The sequence below is a fragment of the Helianthus annuus genome, chromosome 11, assembly GCF_002127325.2.
Source record: "Helianthus annuus cultivar XRQ/B chromosome 11, HanXRQr2.0-SUNRISE, whole genome shotgun sequence".
NCBI lineage: Eukaryota > Viridiplantae > Streptophyta > Magnoliopsida > Asterales > Asteraceae > Helianthus > Helianthus annuus.
The window spans coordinates 102,043,664-102,056,959 of record NC_035443.2 but is presented as its reverse complement, the minus strand read 5'-3'; the positions used below and the strand labels follow the sequence as shown (position 1 = coordinate 102,056,959).

Sequence of the window (13,296 nt, the reverse complement as noted above, 5' to 3'; positions counted from 1 at the left end):
GTTAAATAACATATTTTTCACAAGACTTTGTTTTACAAAACAATTTATTTTATACGCATTGGTTCGACGTCGAAACCTCCTACAAACACCCTGAAAAAAGAAGATATTAAAAAGGTTGCGGTTTGGGTTAAATTGCATGAGGTTCCGTTAGTGGCGTATACAGATGATGGGTTAAGCATGCTGGCTTCTAAAATTGGTTCTCCTATGCGGTTGGATTCGTATACAAGTGATATGTGTAATGAGGCTTGGGGAAGGAGCAGCTATGCTAGGGCGCTCATTGAAATATCGGCTGATCATGACTTTAAAGAGGCTCTAAAAAAGGGTAGTTGCACGGTACCCCTGACCGCGGAAGGGATCTCCCTTCCCAGTTCACCACCCGACAAGGATCCCTGGCGGCAAATACCCATAGCCATCAAAGAGGGGTAAGAAACATGTTTCAAACCCGAGACATCGAGTGTCCTCGGTCTGGCTTTAAAGCGGGTGTCGGTGGCTACCAAAGTGGCACTAATGGGAATTGAACTTGGGTCTCCATTGGAGAACCCAAGTCACTCCACCACTAGGCCACTTGTGGTGGTTGACTTTAAAGAGGCTCTAACCATGGCTATTCCCCAGTTGGATGAAGATAAGTATGTTACTGAGACTATTCGAGTGGAATATGAATGGATACCCCCAAGATGTGCCCACTGTCATGTGTTTGGACATGACTCTGAGGGATGTCCTAAACGCATTGGTTCGACGTCGAAACCTCCTACAAACAAGCCGAAAGTAGATGAGGATGGTTACACTGAAGTTATGTCGAAAAAGAGTGCAAAGAAGAGTTGTTTTCAAGTTAATAACCTGAAACCCAAGTTTGAATATCGTCCTATGGATAGAAAGAAAAAGTCAGGGAGTTCTCCCTATGTAAATGAGCAGGGTACTAATTCGTCTAAGGTTCAGACTCACAACCCGTTTAGTGCTCTTGAAGTTGGTGAGGGGAATGGGGGTTCCTTAAGGGAAACAGAAAAGGGGGTCGTGGTTCAACTGAGGAGTCTGATGAAGATGAGGTAGAGATGGTTTATGATGAAAGTAATGATTTTCTGACATCAGGCACGCATCCCAGGCCTGATCGGGTAGGGGCAAGCACCTCTCATACAAGGTTCTCCAATGGATAGAGTTCTGTTGGAACGGTCTAAAGGGTTGCTTCTTAGGGGCAACTTCATTTTTGATGATGGTGGATGAAGATTTATTTTCTTAGTTTTTTGTCTTGTCTACTAGTCTGTCATTTTCATGATTGTAGTAGACTAGGTAGATAGGGTATATTGGTTGTTTTGACATTTTGATTACATATATGGGGCCTGTCCTGTATATGAACTAGTGAGGAACTCATCCTCACTACTTGTACTTATTTGGTGGTTGTCTATAATAGAATCACCGGGGTAACCCTTTACCCAAAAAAAAATATGTAGTATCACACAGGCATTTATATATAGGAAGTACCAGCGGCGTATCCACCATGCTTGTATAATATTACACACCCCTCGTTACTTAAATCACTTACCCAAACAAACCACCAATGTAAATTGCCCATGTCTAAACCATTTGTCAAATGTCTTTGTGTAAACCATGTCAAAATGTGTATGTCAAAATGTGGTCCATGAAATGTGTATACCAATATAAAAAAATGTCTATGTCAAATGCCAATCAAGTAATGTGTAAACAAAATGTCATGCATGGCAAGTGACATATATATCAACTGAACCATAGGTGAAAATGCACAAAACAATGTATTGAAGTAAAACGTGGTTTAAATCAACGTTATGTTTTGTGGAAATGCATGTTATACTGATACAAACATCTATGCGGTATTGTGAAAATGCATACATTCAAGCCTTGCGACTGTGGCGATAATCTTTAAACAAATTAAAGGTTTATCTGAGTTATGTATATCGAATTCGGTCATTCCATTCATCCAAACATACCTAGGATGTCAGGAGTGGGAGTTGTCAATTCCTATGGTACCACTACCTACTAACGAATGGCGTAGCTAATGTTAATGAATGTATTTTGGTCCCATTTAAACAAACCAAATGTCATACCAAAATGTAAGCATGTGATGAATAACAAATGTACTAAGTATGCGACAATGGACATACATAGCATGTCATGTGAAACAAATGTACTAAGTATGCAACAATGGACATACATAGCATGTGATGTGAAACAAATGTACTAAGTATGCAACAATGGACATACATAGCATGAAAAGGTAATGTAGAAACAATGTACTAAGTATGTGCTAAATGAACATACATAGCATAAAATGTCATATAAAACGATGTACGAAGTATGCACACAATGGACATACATAGAAAAAACATAATGAAATCATGTACTAATAATGTACTAATGAACATAGCAAGTATATGATGTGAAAACATGAAAAGCATGAATGTAACAAGTAGGCACATGTGTTTCACCAGAAAATGTTTGAAAAACAGTAAGAGAGGGGTACTATGTACTCACTTGAGATTGCTCAATAGACTTTAGATATCCACCAAGCAAAGCTAGAAGATCACGGAATCAAACGGAACCTAATATAGGTATCTACATTAATAAACGGACCTAACGGAGGATCGGGTAGTACGAGGGTTTGTAAACCAAATAAGTGTGGGAAGTTATGTAATATGGTTTGACAAAGCCTACATACTAAAACGAAACCTATCCTAAGTGCTTTTGACCCGTTACGACCCGTTTAGGTAGCTTATGCTACTTTAGCGGGTCGTTCACGTAAAACGCGTTCGGAACGCCTAACTAGCCCTATGACAAGTAAGATATGCCTTAACATGTTTAATATTGTTGCTAAATCAGTTTAGTTGTCAAAAATTAAGTTACATAGGCTTTAAATGAATGTTAGCGTGAAAAGGGCATTTTGGTAATTTTCCTAAGGCATAAGAACTACTTACCATACAACTACGTAAACGACGTGACCATAAGGTATAACCTAGGAAGGTTATTCCCTATACAACTATGGTCACCTAAAGTGTTTGGTCGGATCCTAATGATCGACCAAATGGGTCGGGCTCGAAAGTATAAGCGATTGATTAGACCGCTTACCTTTACGACCCTAGACAAGCACAATTCTAAAAGCGACGAGCTAAACATGCTAGAACATGTTTAGTTAAGTTAGAAAACAGGTTTGGTATTAAAACAAACTGTTTTAATACCATAGAGTAGTTTGGTTACAAAATACGCGAGAAAACGCATTTTGGCCGAAACTACGACTCGTCACTGAGCCTAGATAACGTGGTAATCAGTATGTATAGTCACTAGGGACTATAAGCATCGTGATTACGCTCACGTTATGAAGTTCAAACGAACTTCGTGTTGACCATAAACTGGTCAATGCAGAAAGTCAAACAAAGTTTGACTTTAATGCTAAAAACGAAAGAGAAACATGAAAGAATACTTAAAAAGGTCCCCGCAAGATTTGACCCGATTCACTCTCAGGTAGGAAGCATATACTTCCACTTAGAGAGCGTAAAATCAGATCAAATTGTGGGTTTTTGCAAGTGAGAGCAAGGGGTTATTTATAGATATGTTAGAACCGTTAAGATCGTTCCTCGTAAACCGAGATTCAATCCTAGCCGTACACATCGAGTCCATAGTTTTAGAAAACCAGGGGAGCCCCTAAACCAGCCCATAGACTCATCAAAACCATGTGCAAAGGTGGGTAACAGCTGCAAATGGCTAGAAATCACTTCTGCTGATCTGGGTGTGCTTTACGGACTGTATGAGGTCCCTTACGGTCCGTAAGGACCCTGCAGACCAGCCATCTTTGCATTTTGACAGTTTTGGTCCCAATGCGCGTATGGTCGTGTTTTGGCACTTCTAACACCCGTCAAACCCATTTTTAAGCTTCACAAGGATGTTAAAGTATAGGGAACATAAAATATGCTCAAAAATATGTCGGATGTCGATTCGTTTGGTCGTACGATTGCGTTGTTCGGTTAATTACGACGGAAGTCGTAATGGACGCAAAAACGGTCCAAATTGCGCGACGAATGGATTTTTGACAAGCCAATCACTAAAACAAAATATTTTAATGATTACATAAATTTTTGGATGTCCAGATGTATTCAGAACGTAATTTATGCGCGAAAATGCAACCTTATGCACTTTTTGACGCTTTTAGTCCCTGAATGAGCATAAAGTTTATTTTAGCACACCGAATCCCTCAAAGCCTATTTCTAAGCTATGTAAAGGATATTTAGGGTGTGTTTAACTTATGATCATGTTCCGGAATGTTCGTTACAGTTTAATTTGGCATACCTTCGCAGTTTGTCAATTTTAGTCCCTGTAAGCGAATAAACTTGATTTTGCCATACCAAAGCCTTCAAAACTTATATCTAAGTTACATAAAGGTTATTTAAGGTATGTTAAGCATAAGTTGATGTTCCGGAGTATTTGTCGCGTTAAACTGAGTACGTTTACGTACCCGTTGGCGTATAATTCTCCAGAAAGCGATATAGAGTTTGAAATTGAATAAAAGCCAAAACATGAAAAACATCAAACATAAACAAACAAACATTGGGATCAAATAACTTTATTTCATTGATAACTGAATTGTTTACAATGATTACAAGCACAGATGTCACAAGAAGTTTCTGGGATGTGCCTCTTCGGAACAATGTGACTTGGAGTTGGAGGAAGATGTTGCAACTACGACCAACCATTTGAAAGCAGAGTTCAAAGCCATCTTTTGTAACATGAGAGATAACACCTCCATAATTAACGTGAACAGGTACGGGGACATTGGATCCCCTTGACGTAAGCCCCGTTTCCCGGTAAAATAACCATGCAACTCACCATTTATGCTAACCGAGTAGGAGACCGTTGTGACACAAGCCATGATCCATGAAACCATTTTCTGGTGAAAACCGAACCGGTTTAAAATAGCTTCCAAAAAAGACCAATTAACAGTATCGTAAGCTTTCTAGATATCAATCTTCAACGCACACCTCGGGGGACCTCTATCCACATGATAATTATGCATAAGCTCCTGCGTAATAAGAATATTATCCGAGATCTTTCTCCCAGGAACAAACGCCGACTGGTTTATGTTCACTAGGATCCCCAAACTGCCCTTCAGACGATCAGTGATTATTTTGCTAATAGACATTGTTCAAAACAGAAGATTATCAACGTTTCTTTTGCTGATGACCTGTTTGTTTTTGTAAATGGGGATATTGGATCGGTTCAGCTTATTCGGAATACATTGGAGAAATTCTCTAGTGTCTCGGGCCTTGTTCCTAGTTTGCCGAAAAGTACAATCTTCTTCTGCAATGTTCCATGTCATGTTAAAGCGGAGATTCTGGGTCTGTTGCCGTTTCGGGAGGGTACTCTCCCGGTCCGCTATCTCGGGGTTCCCTTAATCTCTACTAAACTTTCGTTTAGAGATTGTCGAGTGCTAGTGGAACGCATGGAGAGAAAGGTTGATAACTGGATGTCTAAATCTTTATCATTTGCAGGTAGGTTGCAGCTTCTCAATTCAGTTCTTGCAGCTATGTATACGTATTGGGCATCGGTCTTTATCTTGCCAATGCGTATTGTGAAGGATTTGGAAAAGAGAATGAGAAGATTTCTTTGGAACGCGTGGGCACCTGGGAATGTTCGGTCTAAAGTCGCGTGGAAAGACATCTGTATGCCTAAGGATGAGGGTGGTCTTGGAATACGTAGTATATCAGATGTTAACAAAGCCCTTATGATGTCGCATATTTGGAGTATCATAACCAACCGGGAATCTCTTTGGGTCAAATGGATCCATTCTTACAAGTTGAAAGGCAAAAACTTTTGGGAGATTCAGAGCCGCGGTAGTTTGACTTGGAGTTGGCGAAAGATCTTATCTATCCGTCCGTTGGTTAGACCATATGTATGGATGTTGATTGGTAGTGGTTCCCAGACAAATGCGTGGAGTGACAACTGGTGCTCGTGTAGTCCGATCCGCAATTTTATCACTCCTAGGAGAATAGCTCAAGCGGGTTTTAACTTGAAGACTACTGTTGCGGAGCTTATAGACGCGGATGGTAATTGGAGATGGCCTCAAGCATGGTATGATTTATTTCCGGTGCTCATAAATGTAATGGGTCCGCCTCTAGTTCCTGATACGGATGACAGACTTGGATGGAAAAACGTGGAAGGAAAAATTGTGCACTTTAACTCTTGGGAAGCTTGGGATAACCTTCGGGTTAGGGATAACAAGGTGGCTTGGGTGAATATGGTTTGGTATGGTCAATGCATTCCAAGACACTCGTTTCATCTTTGGTTGGTTTTAAAAAATAAGCTGAAAACTCAGGATAGGTTGGCGGTTTGGGAAGCGGGGAGTGAGACAAATCTACGACTTATGTGCTGTCCCCTTTGTAATTATGGACGTGACTCTAGAGATCACCTATTCTTTCAATGCTCTTATGCGGCGAAGATATGGAACATTGTCAAGAGAAGGATCGATATGGGGAATGTAAATGACAATTGGAACTCAATAATGGTGTGGATTGAGCAGAATGCGGCTTCTAAGAAGCTGGAACACATTGTTTGTAAGCTTGTTGTTGCGGCTTCTACATACTTCATATGGCAAGAAAGGAATAACCGGCTGTTTTCAAACGTTCAAAGGAAGGAAGAGATGGTGGCACAAGTTGTTCTTGATATAGTGCAGCTTCGTATAATGGGTTTAAAGATTGGAAGAGACGCTAACCATAGGAAGCTTTTGGAAGCATGGCGAATAATGGCAGACGAACCGGGCTGATTTTGAGTCTAGTTTTTCTTATGTATTGCATCTAGTTAGCTGTGTTTTTTCGGGTTGTGTTTGTTTTTTGGCAGTGTGTTGGGTTGTTTGTGTTTGTGTGCCTAGACTTGGCCTGTCAAGTCTAGTAGTGTGTGTCAACTTTTGTCACACCCTGTTCTTTGATTCTTTATAAAAATTTACCGGGGTAACCCCTTTACCCAAAAAAAACCATTTGAAAGCATATATGGATAAAACTGGGTAGTGGTACTAATACGCTGGTATGGTTCGATATATGGAATAATTTGTGTCCTTTAAATGTATTTGGGTAAATGTATTCATCACTCCTCGAATGATATATTAAATGCGGGTCTCAACATGTCGTCTACGGTTGCGGATATGGTTCAAAATGGAGGTTGGGCTTGGCCGAACACCTGGTTAAACCGGTTCCTAGCCTTGGAGAATATGCCTAATGTTGTGTTAAATTCGGATGCTCAAGATAGAATTGTTTGGAGATCTAGATAAGGTGCCGATATGGAGTATAGTACATATGTCGTTTGGGATGATATTCGCCAAATGCAGGATTAGGCTCCTTGGGCTCGTATAGTTTGGTTCCCTCAAGCTATTCCACGTCATGCATTCCTAATGTGGCTTCTTGTTTGCAAAAAACTCAAAACGCAGGATATAATGAGTAGATGGAGATCGAACTACAACCTCATGTGTTGTTCTTTATGTACGTCGGGGCCAGACTCTCATGATCATCTTTTCTTTGAATGCGCTTTCGCATTCCAGATTTGGTATGGGGTTCATGACAAAGCTGGTATGGGATCTATCGATAAGAACTAGGAGGAAATACTTGATCATCTGATGCAGCATGCTGACTCCAAACGAGCTAATCATATCATTGGCAAGCTTGTGGTAGGGGCGGCGACATATTTTGTGTGGCAGGAACGTAATAACCAGTTGTTTTCGTCGAAGAAAAGGAATGCAACTCAACTGATTGAGGTGATTTTAACGACAATTCGCATGAAGCTCCACACAATGAAGTTTAGGAGGACTAGTCATGTGAATCAAGTGTTGCTCGAGTGGAATCTGCTGAGAGCTTTGCTTATGGATCAAGATGAATGCGGCTAGGAAGTTGAAAGATGGTCGATGTAATTTTGATTACTTGTTTGTCGTTTAGACTTGTTTCGTTGTTTGCGTGTTCTTTTTGTATTAGCATGTTTACTATAGATATGGCATGTCATTCTAGAGAGGGATACATAGTTCCTCACTTTTTTATATTTGGTTGATGAATGAAATTTTACCGGGGTAACCCTTTACCCAAAAAAAAGTAAGCTCCTGGCTAAAATGAGTCTTGCAATCATTTTTCGACCTGATTTAAAAGTTTGATTGTAGTTGGCTATTTCGGGGTTCCATGCCCATGGATTGCCTTATTATAGCTTTTTTGATTCGTCGGGTATGCCAGCTAAGAGAATCGATTCTCCCCTTGCTTGCAAGAGTATAAGCAGTAGATGTTGACCCTATATGAGATAGAACTCTTTCAATTCATGAGAGAAAGTGCTTTAGTAGCGATTTCCCTGTTCTAGTGCGAGATGCAAGGAGAAGCACGAGCGAAGCGGTCTGGCTAAACGTGCAATGCCCCGTAGGGAGATCTAGCTTATTGGTCTAGTGCTTCCGGGTGCTTGCCAGATCTAGCTTCTTCGAATCGAATCTACGCATATCGAATTCAATAAAGACTTGAATAGATGCCTTCCTTCAAATATAGTTCATCCTGTTGATGGTATTTACTACCCTAAGGCTAGATCCGGACTAATCCTAGCCTATTCTTATGAAGGAAGGTAAGCATGAAGCAACAGCTAGATCCTCACAGTAGGCAGCTTAGCTGTGATTATGAAGTCTGGTGAGAAGCGTTATGCAATTAAGAAGTCAGCTAGTGCACTTAGACAGGTAGTTGATTTCATTAGGGAATTGAATTGCAGGAAGGTCAGCAGGTCAGGTAGTCTTTAGGCCGTTGAGCGAAACTCTTGGCATCCTCCTCTTATGAGGGGAGAGGAGTGAAAGAATCATTATAAAACTACGAGGTCGCCCCCACTTCTTAGAGCTCTCTTGCTACGTTCCAATGAAGCACATTCCAACAATTACCTAGCCCGGTAAGTGGAGTAAAAAGGCGGAGAACATTGTTTAATCAAAGGCGCCAATACCCATATCAGGATTAGACCCATTTCGATCGAGCGACAACCGCTGCTGCGGTATGGTTCATAGTCGAAACTGGCTAACATAGGGCAAGGGTCCTGGTGGGCAAATATAAATAGACGAAGCAGCACCTCTCACTGCCCCGTATAGGGTTCTGGACCTCGTATTGACTATTAATAAGGGAAAGCAACCCCCGGATATTGACCTACCGGCAACTTCGAGCTCTCACTCTCCTTCAGCCGATTAAGATACCAAATCGTATCTCTTGGAGAGAGGCGTAGAAGCTCTCCCTTTGACTCAGGGGGCCTTCCACCACTTCGACTGATGCAGACGCGTTCCTCTCGTCGTGAAAGAAGTAATGAAGGGTAAGCCCCGGGTGTGACACCTGTGTAACTTCAACCATCAAACAAATACCAAACCAATGAAATATTGTATTTCATACTTGGGATTTGTATAAACATGTGTATCATTTGCACATATCAATTCTTGTTCGATTTCGGGCTCTAAATCGCTTTTTTTTTGGGTAAAGGGTTACCCCGGTGAATTTTATTAAAAAGAATAAAGAATCACGCAAGTGTACCAAAAGTAGGACACAAGAGCTAGACTTGGCATACCAAGACTAGCACAACCAAACAACCACAAACAAAACAACCAACCTACAAAAACCAAAACAAACACACCACCTAAACACAAAACAGCCCGAAGCCAAACATTGGCAACTAAACAAACGCTAGCTCAAAAAACTCTAGCCCGGATCAATACTTAGCGCCTTCACTTGGAACTTCCATCTTTCTAGCATCAGCGGGTGTTTCATACCTTTCCCAGCCTTGAAAGTCATCAGCTTTAGGCGAACTGTATGAAGAACAATGTTTGCGATCACTGTTGCATTTCGCTGAGTTCTAGAAAACAGCCTGTTGTTTCTTTCTTGCCATATGAAATAAGACGAAGCCGCAACCACCAACTTACTGACAATGCTTTTCGCTGAATTATTAATAGCATGTTGAGAAAGCCAAGCAATAATGGAATCCCAATTTTCATCAACCGAATCCATATAAGCCATTTCCTTCACCCGATTCCACACTTGCAAAGCATAGGAGCATCGAAAAAATAAATGGTCCCGAGAATCCTTACCCTGATTGCATAGAGGGCAGCACATAAGATTTAAATTAGTTGCACTTCCTGCATCCCAAACTCCCATTCGATCCTGGGTTTTTAGCTTATTCTTAATAACAAGCCACAAGTGGAAAGAATGTCTCGGAATACTCTGACCGTACCAAACCAAGTTAACCCAATCCACCTCCTCACCGCGCACCCGAATGCTCTCCCAAGCCTCACTAGCACTGAATTCTGAGACGTTGCCCTGCCTATTCTTCCACACGAGTTTATCAGGAACATTATGAACAATATTCGGAGGCATTAAATTAATCAAAACTGGATAAAGGTCAAACCAAGCAATCGGCCACTTCCACCCATTATGAGTATCAATGAGATCTGACACTGAAGATCGCATGCTAAACCCCGCCCCATGAATTCGTCTAGGGGTAATGAAATCCCGCAAAGGGCTATAAGCACACCAGTTGTCATTCCAAGCATTAGCCTCCGTACCATCACGAATCAAGAACCAAATGAACGGACGAATAAAGGACCGGATAGACAAGATTTTTCTCCACCCCCATGTCATACTACCACGAAAAGGAAGCTCCCAAAAGTTTCTCCCTTTGATCCTGTACGAATGAACGCCTAATAATTACTATTATTATTGTCATTATTATTATTATTAGTATTATATTTATTATTACTATTATTATTTCGAAAATAATATCCCATGACGAGGGACCCTATTATTTACGTATTAGCTAACAAGACCAGACCAGTCCGTTTATACAAGATACGGTGCAAAAACAGATCCACGCACACTTGGGTTAGGCCCAAGCCCACTTACCTAAACCCCCCCTAAAACCCTACACTATATAAACTACTTATCCTCCCCTACCCCTCATTTAAAAAAAAAACCCTACAAAATTATGGCAGCCGCATACACTCGAGACCACACCCCTCATTCTTCTGTTACTCCGGCGACCGAAGCTTTTTCGGCTGTCTTCTCCAGCCAGTCACCCCATCAGAACGCCCCCTTATCCTTCTGTCAACACCTCACCCACACACATCAGCCGACAACACTCAACCTTTCCCCTTTCCCATTCTTCTACGCAAACTATTGCAAGAGAAAGAGAGGGAGTGAGAGCTGCTGAGGAGCGGGAGCCGACCACCACTCCTTGGTGGTGCGTCGATAGCAGAAAACTCGAAGAAATAGAGAACTCCGGCAACCCGAGGGCTCCGGCTCTCGGAATGCGGCGACTCAGCAACTCGGTCCAACGAGTAGTCCCGTTGTGGCGATCGTGATTTCCGGCGACAATACCACCGAGTACGGCAGCGGAACAGGCCCTCTTCAGACTCGAGTTTGAACCTTGGAGCTCCGGCTTGTGAGCAGTGGCCGTGGCAGCAGGCATTTCTCCTTGTCTCGGAACATTTGGTCAGTTGATACCCCCCCTGTTTGTGAATGTTAGTGTGAACTTTGTGAGTTTTGTTTATATATATGTCAACTGATCGGTATACATCGATGGTGTTGGGAATGGCTAGAACATGTTTGGCATTTATGAAGAATGGAATAGGTAAACTGATTTTAACTCTTATGGCTGCTAATCCGTTTTGTGTATATGAAAATTTAAAGTAGCATAAATGTGTTGAAGGAAACTTGTCATGAAATCAAATTGATATGTGACAACTGTGTTCTGTACTCGTGGTTCAATATAAAACAATGTTGGTTATCAATAAAGCAATGTGCTTTGGTGTTATTATATGTGTTTTTATGTTATTATATGTGTAATTGTGTTTGGTAAATTTTCAATTCAATTCGATTCCGATTTCAAGCTCTAAATCGCTTTTTGGAAGGTTATATGCGCACGGATGCGTAAATATAACCAGTTCAATGCAACGAACACTCCGGAATAGTGAAATAGGCTTAACATACCTTAAATAACCTCCACATAACTTAGAAATAAGTTTTGGATGGTTTGGTGTGTTGAAATCAAGTTTGTTCAATCGCAGGGACTATTTGTGTCAAACTACGAAACTATACCGATTTGTATAGTAACGAACATTCCGGAACTTGAGACTTTATTTGGACGTGTAACAGAACCCTATGCTCTCTCTCCTATAGGCGATTCCTTGTTTTTTTTTTTGGGTAAAGGGTTACCCCGATGAATTTTATAAATAGAACAAATCCGAACAAGGGTGTGTCAATGCAACACACCTACTAGGCGATTCCTTGTTCATCATGAATCCTATGTTTTTCTTCGTGATCTTGTGCATAACAGTCTGTGATTAGAAGGTTTGTTCTTGTGAATCTCTATAACGAACTCGTTAGCACTGGGGATCGATCTAGAACTAGGGTTTTTCTCGTTTTTTTCTTTAATCGCAGCTCTAGTTTTTGATTCAAGAACCCTGATTTATTAAACTGGTAGTCGTTGATTGCGGTTAACTGAGATTAATTTAGCTAGATTGATGCTCAGGTTTAATCGATTAAGGGTTCAGGTTTCAATCTAGGGTTTATAGGATTAGGGTTTTGCCTTTCTTTTGTTTTCGTTTTTGGTGGCGGCTTTAGGGTTTTGGATTTACGGGTGCATGGTTGTTTAATAATCTGGTTTCACGTGAGAGTTGTCTGATTAGGTATGGATGATCGTTCTAAGCTTGGTGACTCTGCTGCTAGTGTCATGCATGATCGCGGTAAGTCGCCTAACTCAATCCAGGGTTTGTCTAAGAAACCGATAAACATAGATGGAAGTGATAGCATGAGTGAACCTGTGGTTGAGGAACTGTCTACACCTGGAACTGCACCAATTCGTGGGATTGGATTACGTGTAACTAATATTGAAGGTAACCCTTTACTTCCGAGAAGAGGTATGTATTCTACGACGAATGCATCGATTTTGGATGGTCTGATGAGTATTTCCAAACCTGTGGAAAACTTGTTCGCTGCTGGACAATCTTCATCAATGGCTAATAAGGGGGATACGGCTGGTTCTCGTGATGCCAAGTCTAAGCCCATGTCATACGCTGATTCGGTAAGTGCAAATAATTTGAGGAAGGTTAATTTTCGTTCACTTGCTAGTTTCGTTAATCATGATGGTTGTGATGTGGTGTTGCCGAGAGAATCAGTTCGTATGGTACAAGATAAGCTGGCTAATACCCTCTACGGGTATTTTTTGGGGGATCGTGTTGCCTTTCCAGTGGTTGATTATTTTGTGCGGGTGAATTGGAAAAAAATATGGATTACAAAAAACTATGAT

At 41.1% G+C, this 13,296-nt stretch overlaps 1 protein-coding gene across 1 annotated transcript; it reads right to left on the bottom strand.

Annotated features, from left to right (window-relative positions):
• Window positions 1-9,123: 9,123 nt before the first annotated feature.
• LOC110888149 lies at window positions 9,124-10,631 on the bottom strand. The gene is made up of 2 exons (XM_022135689.1): window positions 9,767-10,631; window positions 9,124-9,335 (listed from the first exon to the last, which is right to left on the bottom strand). Exons 1-2 carry the CDS (start codon window positions 10,629-10,631, stop codon window positions 9,124-9,126), a joined length of 1,077 nt encoding a protein of 358 aa, XP_021991381.1.
• Between the last annotated feature and the right edge of the window lie 2,665 nt (window positions 10,632-13,296).

What these genes read in the sequence shown, in the direction of transcription:
- LOC110888149 (XM_022135689.1), bottom strand. Translation starts at nt 10,631, where the DNA reads ATGACATGGGGGTGGAGAAAAATCTTGTCTATCCGGTCCTTTATTCGT. An exon ending in GACTTTCAAGGCTGGGAAAG is followed by an intron (nt 9,336 to 9,766) that starts GTATGAAACACC and finishes GAAGTTACACAG; the next exon opens with GTGTCACACCCGGGGCTTAC.